We start from the raw sequence: 12070 nt of genomic DNA on the forward strand, positions 1-12070 counted from the left end.
GCTGATCTCGCACAGCATTCCTCATGGTGAGAAGGATATTATCAATAAAATGTGACAGAGAAAGCATGGCAGAAAGTAGGTGGTGACTCTTAAAAGGAAGCGAGTGCTTTATGAGAGACTTTTTATATATACACCAGTTAATTGCCTGTGGCATTGCCCAAGATCAGTTGATGAATTTAAGTTTTCTTTTTTTTTTAACAAGATAGCAACAGAGTTGGGAGACAGACTACAAAAACTCACTCCAGAGCCACCAAGAGCCTGCAACTACAATGTGACCACGGACAGTAGAATTAGATGGGAAATATTGACATAGCAATTATATTATCACCAAAATACGTGACAACAGCAAGTAAGGTTTATGGACAGGAAGTGGATGACATTTGCAAGATTTTTAGTAATATATAGATTATTGCCTTTAATAACCATTGATTCTTGCATGTTTCTCAAATGAGAGTCTCAAATCTAGAATTTTCAATGAACCATCAGTTTGGTGTTGCTGGGGAGGGGGATTTGGAATGGTTGCGTCTCCTCTCTCAGGCCACTGACTAGTGCTTTTATCTTTATTATTCATAGCATACTGTATATACTTGTGCAGAGACGAGAAATTTACATCCTTTTTGGGCCTAAAAGTAGGTGGAAATTGTTTTATACATGCATCATATTCTCCCTCAGGTTTCCCTATTGGCTGGTTCCCTCTAATTTCACTAAAGCGCACTATAAACATTGCATTCCTAGCAGCTACTGCTGTCAGCTGTTGTCTGCACCATGAGTGCTGTGATTCTTAAATGTCAATTTTCTCTCCTGACTTAAGTTCAAGCTCCACTGCCGATTTAACATTGGGAGACAGATGGATGTAGGAGAGGAAATTTAAAGTCAGTAGTAAGAGCCAGAGTATAAGTCAGGACAATGAGCTATGATTTGAATGTGTCAGAGCTGCAGAAGTAGAACAGCGGCGGATAGAAATCCACTGACTAAAGAGAGAAATGCATTTGGAGACAGGTGCGCATCTTTTGAGTGTGTTCTGGGTTTCTTGGCTGACATTTTGAGGGGCAGCTTTATTCGTAGTTGCCTTATACTTGAGTATACACGGTACTTTACCTATCAAAATGGTAACGTACTCCAATCCTTGCACCAAAATTTTCAATTTTTCCCTGTCCCTTTGCTATTTTCTAACTCTTGGGACCAAAAACACCACTTTTGTTTTAAAATTAGATCCGCTCCCATGCATCCCAGATTGATCACCAGTAGGTCGTGCAAGAATAGCCCGAGCATGACAGGTAGTCTAATTTTTCCTCCTTGAGGCTCCAATTGGAGTCTTTGCCAAGAAATGATATAAAACTATCACACACGTGTTACCACATCGCCATTACCACCATGCATTTAGTAGTAAACCAGATTCAGCATTATCAATCCAATTTCCAAAGAATGATAAGCTCATAGCACAAATGCTCCAGTTACATGGGGTTAGGAGAGTGGGAGGTCTCAAGCCTGTTGCAATCGGATCTCTGACGTGCAATATAATCTTTAGGAGTCATGTGTGGTGAGTGAGAACTGGTGCAAACTGGTTGGATCTTAGTAGGTTGGTTTCTGTTTCTGATCCTCTGCCAATATAGTATTCAGCAGATACAAAGCCAAATCAGTCCAATTTTGCCGATTGCACTCTCTCATAATATGCGCAGTGGACATTGTTTCACTCATTGTCAGTTGAGCTCTTGCTACAGGTTTTTGCAAAAATTGCTTTGCATTTTCAGATGCATACAACATACATGCATGCACATGGCAAAAAGAGACAGACTGGCCATTCATCTCTGATGATTTTGGCACCTTGCTCTGTGCACAATACTTGCCTGCATAACAACAGTGCACTTCCAAGTAATTCATTGTATCAAGTGCTTTGGGATGTTTGAGAGACATATTAAGGTGATTTTGAATGCAAATTCTCCTTTCTTTTGCAGTGGGTGTTTTGTGGGAACTTAGCATCTGAATAGAGCTGCACCTGGCATGGGAGTACTCGATACTTTCACAGTACACAGAAGGAAATTTAATTCAGTTTCGCAATAGAATCCTAACTCATCATGAGCTAAATACGGAGAGAAAGTTTAAAAATGTCGGTTTTCTAAGAGCAGCAACTAGGTCTGACACACTGACGTGGAACATCAACATGCTGTACTATGGAGTGTTAGAATGTGGATCTGTGCCTGTGATTCCTCACAAAGTGAGTTCCCCAACTGAGCAACGGTATGGTGGGAAAGCAGTGAACTGAAGGCTAATTGCTTTATAACAGAGAGAAGGGAAAATCAGAGGGGCTAATGCTCTTGCTCACACTAGTACACATCCTAGTAGTCAGTTAGAGAAGAGGACTGTTGGAGGCCTGAGAGCAGGTTTCCAACTCAGCCGGGGAAAGGATGTGATGCTAGGAAACGTTTGAAAGGGGAAAAAAAGTGAAAATAAATTACAAATAAAACTTCAGAGTTGTCAACAGAATTAGCAACAATAGAAAGAATTACCTGTCTGCAATGTCCCCAAACACTACAGCCCCTAGCAGGACTCCAAGCATAAAGATAGGTTGGGTGAGTTTTGCCAACCATTCTCTGTCACAGACCAGGTCCCACTCAGTCACAATGCTATTTTCAATGTGGCTTGGATCATAGTTGAAACCGTCAGAGCAGGAATAACGTGTCCTGTTGCCTTTGAAGTAATTCACCAGCTCGAAGCTCCCGATTCTTTTGAAGCGACTACATTGCTCGGTCTCCCAGATCTCTCCATTTCCCATCTGAGCGATAACACGGCGTGATTCTGGAGTCCACAAGTTCCACAGATCCCCTGGGTCGGCTGTAGTATTTGAAATGAGGATTGTGGTCACATTTCCAGGTAACTTGCACACGAACTGTGGTGTTACAGCAAGAAAGACTGAGGCCAAATAGTGGATCCCACATGCTATAGTTTGGAAATTGACTACAAAATACACAGAAGCTTGGAATCTGGAAAATACAAAGACATTTTGATTAGTAGCAAATAAGAGCAGAGCTGCACAGCATAATATTAACATAACTTCATTATTTTTTTAAATAAGCAATTTGTTTTCATAAGAACTAGGAGTGAAAGGGAATTAAAACCTAGTTTATTTTTAATTTACCTTCACACAGTCTTAAAATATATGTTTACCATTCAGATTCTTTTTTTCTTAAATAGTTTTCCCTGTTTAAACTGCACATCAGGAATAACAAGAGTTTTAAGACGAAGTTACCTTTAGTCTTAAACGCTACTTTAGTAGTTACCAAGCAATGTCCCTGAGCAAAACCTTTATTTTCTTTCGATGAAAACAAAACTAAAAAGCCAAAAAGAATAAGTAAAATATTTACCTTCCAAAGTGGCCAAGCTTGTCAAAGAGCCTTTCCAGGGTCTGTGGTGCCATGGAGATTAGTGGTACTTGCTGCCCTGCCTTTCCAGAAAGAGCAAAAGTTTAAGAGGACTGAAGGTAATAGGAGATTTGGCATGAGGACAAAGTAAGAAGATAAATGGGGTATGGAGCAGTTTGAACTCCTCCCACAACCCAGTGAAAAACACACAAATTGCATATACAAGAGAAATAAACCATACAGTTACTTTATTTCCTTTGAATATTCACTTTTTAAAGCATAAAAATGGTTAAAATATTAATAAGTTACCATCAGTGTACTGTCCCTAACAAACATCTTACTCCTGCTTAAAGACACATCCATTCTTCCCACCCCCCGCCCCCCACCCACCCGCCAGGTAGACCGTGCTTATTCTCACCCTGGATAAAAATTGATAAAATGTTTAATTCAGCCACAGCTTTGGAATACTGAAGTTACAGTTTTTTTTTCATTTTCCAGAGCCTACTGAACTCGATAACAATGTCATTTGAAATATTTCATATCGAACAGATCATTTTTTTTGTTCCCCCATCAGGTTTACTTACCCTACATTTTATCACCGGTACTTGAGGGTCCCGTCACATTTTGAACTTATGAACCTGATCTGAAAGCTGCATGACACAGTCATTGGAAAAAGTGTTACTTAACTTTTCATTGTTTTAGCACAGTACTGTAGGGGCATGACAGCTCTGTTCCAACAGCAGCTTCTCGTTACATTTTAAAGCTGTTTATTATTCAATTGTGTGTTTTGTTACTCTACAGAGGCTGCTGTGTGGTAACTCGTGTCCCCCAACGTTTCATAAACCAATGATTACAATTTTTAAAACATTTTTTTTTACCTTTACCTGAGCTGGATTGACATTTAGATCTTTGTAAATACTGTATTTGCACCAGTAGTTTAAAAGGACACCAGGTGATCTGTATATTTTGACCCCAGTAGAAGCAAAAATCATTTTGCTTCATACCAGAGACTATACAGTTTTGCAATTTTCTGTTATCTTGTGACATGTGATAAAATAAAACAAACAATGCAGCCTCACTTTCCTGAACTTTTTACAGACTTAAACTGAAACAGATTAGAAACTGTGCTTTGTCCCTTGTTTGAATTTCTGCAGCTATTTAATTCACCTTTAAGGCTACCTAACCTTTGGAGTACTTTCACTGTAAAATATTTCCCCCATATAAATTGTGAAGAGAAAATCTATTTCCTATTAGGAGAAATCATACACTATTACTATGCAACAGGTTGCTGGGATTCATGTTCACTGGAGAGACATTCTGCAGACATAAAGGGCAAATGTATCACTGAGAGGCTCTCAAGATAAAGAAACAACACTCTGCCTGGGTATGGATACTGTATTTTAGAGTTATTTAAGAACTCATACATACTACGACTCAGCACCTAATCCTCTCCACTGATCTATGCTCCCTCCACGAGAGCCGTTCACTCGTGGATCCATTGCACAAGTCAGTGGAGCAGTTCTCTCCCAGCTGTGACACCCAACATGATGGTTTTGAGTAGGCTGTTAAATTGTGTAAATTTTTCCTCAAAAAAGGTAAAATATTTTTTTAACTCTATATAGGAAAGTGTTAAGATATGGTTCACTTTTGCTTCTTTTCTAAATCAGCCATGCACCCACAGGATCACCTCTATAGCAGGTTGACTACACAGATAGTTACATGCAATTCATGTAGGACAAAGGATTTTTTGACAAAAATGTGATTTGTTCTTAGAAAGTTTAGGCATAAAATTTAGTCTTTATTGTTTCCTATAAAAACTACTTCTCAGTGTTTTTTGTGAATACTTTAACCTTTTTAAGTTACATTTCCACTTTCTGGAAAATACTTTAATTTTATACCAATAGGAACAATTTAAAGCTAGAAAACAGTGCTTGGGTTTTGTTTTCAGTTTTCTAGATCCTGAACACTGACCTTTGATGAGGGGCTGCTTGCTCTGATCACACTAAAAATATTATTGAGGAATCTAGGTGAAGAGGCAAGGTGCAGGACACAACCAAGATTAAAAAGAGTAGGAGAAAAGATGAGGTAAATCAAGAACTAACAATAACAAAACAGTAATAACAATGAAATATACAATGATGGAGCTTGACAGGCATATCATTGGAAATGAGATACATTAAATGCAGCTTCAGTATACACATTTCATATTTGTATTAATCTTCTGCACCAAGTTTTCTCTAAAAGGTTTCAAAATACTGCACGGATTTCTAGGTAGGGACAGATGGATGCAAAATTGGGATAAGTTAAAGGTAAGAAAATGTCCTAATCTGTTGGTAACTTTTTGTAACAGGTAAGTAATTTGGTCATTCACACTGCTCCTCGGGTCAAAGCACCATTGTTTGCAACAAGTAATTTGTTCCCTCACACTGCCCGTCAGGTCAAAGCCCCATCTCTCTCGCTTTATTCTAGCGGTTATGGGGTTTTATTCTTTCTTGCACCTGGCCTATTTGAAGAACATTGTTAAACACTAATCTATTTAATCATTTACCATTTCAGGATTTTCCAGTTTTCTCTGATTCTCACATTAAATAATCAGGCACATTATTTCAGATAATAAAGTATTTATTTCCAGAACTTATAAAGCGATGTTCTCGGTTTTGAGCAACAGTGACAAGAACCTCTGTCATTTTGAACTGCGCTGTGTTCTGCTGATTGGATAGTTATACCACTGTTGTGGGCCTATTTTCTGATAAGCACAGCTTACTGCATTTTCCGCCAGCAGAAAGTTAAGTAATCCAATTAGAAGGACATTGCAAGAATCCATTTTAACTAACTAGAAAGGATTCAGTTGACTTCTATAATTTACTGCCTGGCAATAATACCACCATTAGAACACCGCAGAAAATGGTAGAGAAGCAATGAGAAAGCCACATTTCACAGAGGCAGAAGTAGAAATGTCTGCAAATGACGCCATGGCTAGAAGAGTCTCAGTATTTGCCACATCTACGCACCCAGGGACATGCAGGCAAGCATGGGAAGAAATAGTGAAGTAGTTGAAAGCTATCCCGAGGAATAAAAAAAAACCATTGTGATGTTCTAAAAGAATTAATGATGTTACAATAGAAAAGAAAAAAACAGCATATAAATGCAAGGCTACATGTGCAACTCAGGAAGAAACCAGCACCTATAGGGAGCTCAAGAAGAACATGTGTCTGCTATCTTCTCCCTGGAAACTCAGGAGCTTATGACAGTGGCAGCTGATTCACGGATTCTGGAGAACATTGTTAAAATAATTACTATTACATTGAAACTGTACACTGAAAGTTTCTTAAAATGTAACGGCGACAAGATAATGGAACAACTAGTGTGAACACATTCTATTTATAGATGTACCAGGACCATTCGGACTTGCCTGCATCAGTTCTGCCACATAACTCATACAGAAAGCACTACCACAACTACTAACCCTACAGCACCCATCAATAGCAGTAGCACAGGGAGGCTGTATCATCACAATAGCCACATTATCACCAGCTACACAACATAAGCACTCACGACTCACTGCAGCTATTGAATTGCACCAGGAAGAAAGCACCCTATTGGTTCACAGGTGACGACATATAGCTACCGTACAGCAGGAGTCACTGTATAGTGCAGTTATCTACTGGCCCAAAACTGCTCGACAGCTTAAGATGTTAGAAGTAGGCAAAACAGACCTACAAACATGCAGTGGAGCAAACCATGCAGGAACTGCACACTGACATGCATAGTGCACTGGCCTATTGCTTGACTGGAATTTAATTCATTATGGAGCATAATATAAGTGACCTTGTTGACAGTTTGCAATCTGAGCTCACGGAGGGTTTTAGCAGCCTTAGTGAGGGATTGCAAACTACACTGATGCATGCTTCTAAGACATCGGAGCTACAATGCAAATGGCTCCGATTGTGGCTGTTGTCGATATCAGGGAAACGCTCCAACAAAATCAGTGTGTGGAGGTAGCAAGACATTGAACAATACATGTATTCTGCTCTCCTGATGGGGTCTTCCAGAAATTAGGGATGTTATCCACATTGATCTTTAACCATTGTCAAATCAGTTAGCTGGGCGCCTTCTAAAATCTGCAGAACACATTTTAACATTTAAGATGAGGACTCTCTGGTTACTGTCTGTGACTGAGACAGTATTGAGTGTATAGAAATTCCAGCAGAAGCCGTAAGGCTGTCTTCTGAAACTGCTATAGTCACTAAAGAACTAATGGTGTCAGAACTAATACTCAGTGGCACTCTCGCCTCCATCACTCCCATATATGACTCTTACCAAACTGATCTGGATGACAGTCCTTCCTCTACTGGCAGTGCCAACAATGGGGACACACAAAGATCACAGCCACCAATTCATACATACATTAAGGAGCAATTCTAAGACATATGAAGTGTCACAATTAGAAACTGCAGACACATTATTTAAAAACACTTATAAATGGTTACCAGTTTATGATTTTTGTTATTCAGTGAAGAAACTGGATTCTTTTATTCTCTGATACAACTGTGTTTCTTGAAGCTTAAGTCATTGGTAACTTTTAAGTCTATTAGTGCAAAAATGAGGTAAACCTATTGTTGTATTTGAGCACAACTTTTTTATTTCTAAATAAAATATGTTTTATTGCTTTCAGATAATTTATCAATGTCTTTTGGATGACTTGAATGTGACCATGGGAAAGGGAGAGAGAGCTTTAAGTGAACAATGAATCATTACAGTTTGAACTAGTCTCTCACCATGGTGTCTCCCTGTCTCAGGATGTTCGAAGTCCTCTTCGTCCACTGCCAGAATACAGCCATTCTTCTTGTATGTCGAGATTTAGGCCTTTCTAGATTGCAATGTTAAGCAGAATCCACATGGCATACTTTGTGTGGTGAATAATGTACAACACCTCCAGAATCATGCAAAAGCAAGGATCAAAATTTATTTTTCTAATAGCTTATATATACTTGTGTGTCTAGTTATATCTGTACTCAGCCTGTATTTACAGGCAATTCAAATATGTCATAAGTTGTGGCTTCACAGATTGTAACTTTGGTCCCTCCAAAAACCAGTCAAGGAATGCTCCTTCCATTCAAATGAACTGGGTGTACAGACTATCCAAGAATGATGGGGTCATGTGTTGACACTGGATATTTCACAGAACTCTGGAGGATTATGTTTGCTAAAGAAAGCACTTGCAGTGGACATATGCCACTGGATTGGCTGGCTGAACCCATATCTGTGTGTGGGTACAATCAACCACTAACAGTACTCTGGGAAATCCAACAACTGTATTAAACTTTTGCTGTAAGGTTAACTGTTTCTATGCCAGCTCACCAGATCAGAAAGTCACTGTAGTTTCCTCCACCTACCTGCAGGGAAGTTGTTATCATTACAATATTCAGATTATCACCACTTGAGCACTCATGGCTCACTGCAGATATTGAACTGCACCAAGAGGAAGGACGTGTAAAGCATTGTATTGGTTCACAGGTGACGACATATAGCTACCGTACGGCAGGAGTCACTGTATAGAGCACTTGCCTACAGGACAAAAACTGCCGGTTATATAAATGTATAGCATATCACCTTTCAGCAACAGGCTGAGCATCTAGTCACTAAAAAGGAATCAAGATCTTGTGACAACATCTAACTGATGTTGGTCAATGTTGTCCTGGTTAAGTCTCAACCTTCGAACATACTGCTTCTACAATAAGCAAAAGTATTTCATCCTCTGATGATGTACCCTTTGAACTGGATAAGGTATTTCAGGATTAAACTTCCTTCTTTCCCACCTCAGTCTCAGATCTTCTTTATCCAGCACCAGAAAAACAGCTACCCCTCCTATCTGTAATGGGGGTTGCATATCTGATTGTACTTCTGGCATACCTAGATTACGTTTTGTTTAAAAAGACAGAAACTGGAAGCCTTGTTATTCAAATGACACGTATCCTCAGTAATTGGTTCAACTGGTGCTTTTAATTTAACAGCAGTAATCATTAAATCTTTGTCAGAAAATATGGTGTTAGTAATACCATCAAAATTCTTATTGCCAAAATTAGCATTTTCCTACTGCAGTAGCATTCCTGCACATCAACTATTTGATGCTCCCTCCATGCAGCTATTATGGCAGGGGTTCATTTTGCGTCTCTTTGCATGCATAGCACCATTTTGTTTAAAAAGAGGCCTCAAATGCAAGACTATATGAATAAATCTAAAGCATAATGAATGAGACGAAAGGACATTACTAAATGTACAACGATTTCCTTTTATAGCATTTGAGAACTATGTGGGGGCATTCAAGTAGAAAAGTCTTCCTCTTTGAATCCTTCCCACAGGTTAGGGAGGAATTTGGCTTGGACAGATCTGATTTTTGTAGAATACTGCAAATCAAACTCAACCAATATCAAAATACAAATCCAGTCACACCAACTGAGCTTGACCTCTTTTTATTAAAAATTGCAGTACAGCAAAACTAATTTCCATATGGCATATTCTACTGTGAGGTAATGTATTTGAAAATAAGGAGCTTCTTAAATCCACCAGGCAGAAGGTCTTGGGACCACCCAATAGATAATGAAGTCTCCTGGTCCTTAGTCCTGAAGAAGGTAAACAAACTTTCCACCTGCAATCAGATGAAAGAGAACCATTTCAAAATTCTTGACAGAAACCATTCTCCTCCCCTTTCTGGCTGAATAAAATCTCGAGCATAATGGGCATTGCGCGGGTGCAGTGTTGAAATGTTCTGGCCTCAGCTAAACTATTTCCTGCTGGGAGTTACCCATCAACTCCTGTAAATGTAATGATGAAACTGTACCCAGAGTTCTACTTACTCATTATATAAGACTATATAGAAGTGCCATAGAATATTCTTTTTAGAAATATGCCTTTTTGGCTGTCAAAAGCATCCAAGTGGTCCCCCTCAAACATCTCTGGATAAAGCTCTCAATAGACTTTGCAGCTCATGAAAAACCGTAATTTCTTCTAACCAATGAGATAATTGTTCATCTGTCTGCTCAAGTGTTTTTGAGGAAAGGGCACAATCTAAATGGTCACAGTAACTGGTATTGTGCCACACATCACATTTCCTTCCAGTTAGTTACAGAACTGCACTGATAAAGGCCCAGGAACAGGTTAAAAGAGCACCCTCTCAATTAAGGTATGGTGTGTGCCGTAAGGGATCAAAAGAGGCATTTAAAAAAAAATATTCTAGCAACCCACCTGCATGAACCATTTAGTTCAAAATAAGCCTTATGGTATTTAATAACAAAAGATTGCATGGCATTATTTTGAAGAGCAAGGGAGTTCTCCCCTGTGTTGTGGCCAATATCAATCAATATCACTAAAACAGATCATCTGGTCATTATCATATTGCTGTTTGTGGGAGCTTGCCGTGCGCAAATGGGCTGCTGCGTTTCCTACCTTACTATAGTGACTATAATTCAAATGTACTTCATTGGCTGTAAAGCACTTTGGGACGCCCCGAGGTCACGAAAGGCGCTATAGAAATGCAAGTTCTTTCTTTTCTTTTTAGTTTGCATTGTTGTTAAGTATACACAGCTCCCTGCTCACAAGTGCTAAAAATTGAATTGATTACTACATCTTTTGGTGTTTTACAAAAATGGGTATTAGATGTGGAATCAGGTTTGGTTTACCATTTTATAGAACAGTCATTCGTTACATATTCAACATCAACTGGGTTTAGTGGATTATCCTGATCATTATTAACTTTGTTTTAAAAAAAGCAAAACTGTTGTTTTCCATTTTCTTCCAAGAGAAAAGCGAGTTCTATCAGGACCGCTTTGTTTTTTAATGTTCTAATGTGATTATTGATTACAAACTAAGAAAAAAGTCAGAAATGCTATTTGTACATATGTTTTGCAAAGTTCCTCAAGTCAGTCTCTGGTTAATAACTTGGGTTTTATATTTGCTACTTTTTAAGGCCTGCTAATTTGGCCCCATTCCAAAAAAGTGAAATTCTGAAATGAAAGCCTACTTATTCCCCAACATTAAAAGAGATGCTATATGATCTATTGATTCTTGAAATGAACCTTTACATACTGGCCACAAATTTACCCATCAATCAATAACTCTTCCTGTTTGAATACATTTTTGTGCCATAGAATGAACTAGACATGGTCAAGCCAATTTTCAACATTGTGCTTCCAAATGGTTGAAAAGAATTGTATTTATCCAAATCAAAATCCCATTTTGCTCTGATCAAAACATATGGTGCATGTCAGAGGAAAAAACAACTTGTATTTATATAGCATCTTTAACATAGAAAAACATCCCAAGGGGCTTCTCAGGAGCATAATTGTAAAAATTGACACCAAGCCAAAGAAGATATTAGGAGAGGTGACTAAAAGCTTGGTTAGAGGCAGGGCTGGATTTTAAGGGAGAACATGAGTTGGGAGCCGGGGGGGGTGCTCCAAGACGGCTGGGAGGCCATGATTTGCATGTGAGGCCTCGGTTTCCCACCCGCAGCCAGCCAGATGGAGAGGCCGGCAGGCCACGGGTGGGTAGGCATGTGGCACTAAGCCGCACAGAGGGAGGGAGGGATCAAGTGGGGGTTGGTGCCGGCCTCCAGAGATGAATAATCAGTGACATTGTGGGACGGGGAGGGGGGGAGAAAAGATCGGCAACATTATGGGACGGGGGAAGAGATCACTTCGGGGCCAGGCATC

The 12070-nt window shown here is 39.2% G+C and overlaps 1 protein-coding gene across 5 annotated transcripts in view; it reads right to left on the minus strand.

Moving 5' to 3' along the window:
• slc22a16 (solute carrier family 22 member 16) overlaps window positions 1-12070 on the minus strand; it is a 108600-nt gene that overhangs the window by 52148 nt on the left and 44382 nt on the right. For 4 of the 5 annotated variants that reach the window (XM_085997808.1, XM_085997811.1, XM_085997810.1 and 1 more), the window contains 2 exons: window positions 3363-3442; window positions 2508-2981 (listed from right to left, as the gene is read on the minus strand). In XM_085997808.1, the coding sequence (XP_085853934.1) occupies window positions 2508-2981; window positions 3363-3442 (554 nt within the window). Of the gene's footprint in view, window positions 1-2507; window positions 2982-3362; window positions 3443-3943; window positions 8117-12070 lie in introns of those variants that run through there. The other variant, XM_085997812.1, reaches the window with a different exon arrangement.

This window comes from Somniosus microcephalus, chromosome 9 (genome assembly GCF_052327205.1).
Source record: "Somniosus microcephalus isolate GS21.2 chromosome 9, FLI_Smic_1.0, whole genome shotgun sequence".
Taxonomy (NCBI): Eukaryota; Metazoa; Chordata; class Chondrichthyes; order Squaliformes; family Somniosidae; genus Somniosus; species Somniosus microcephalus.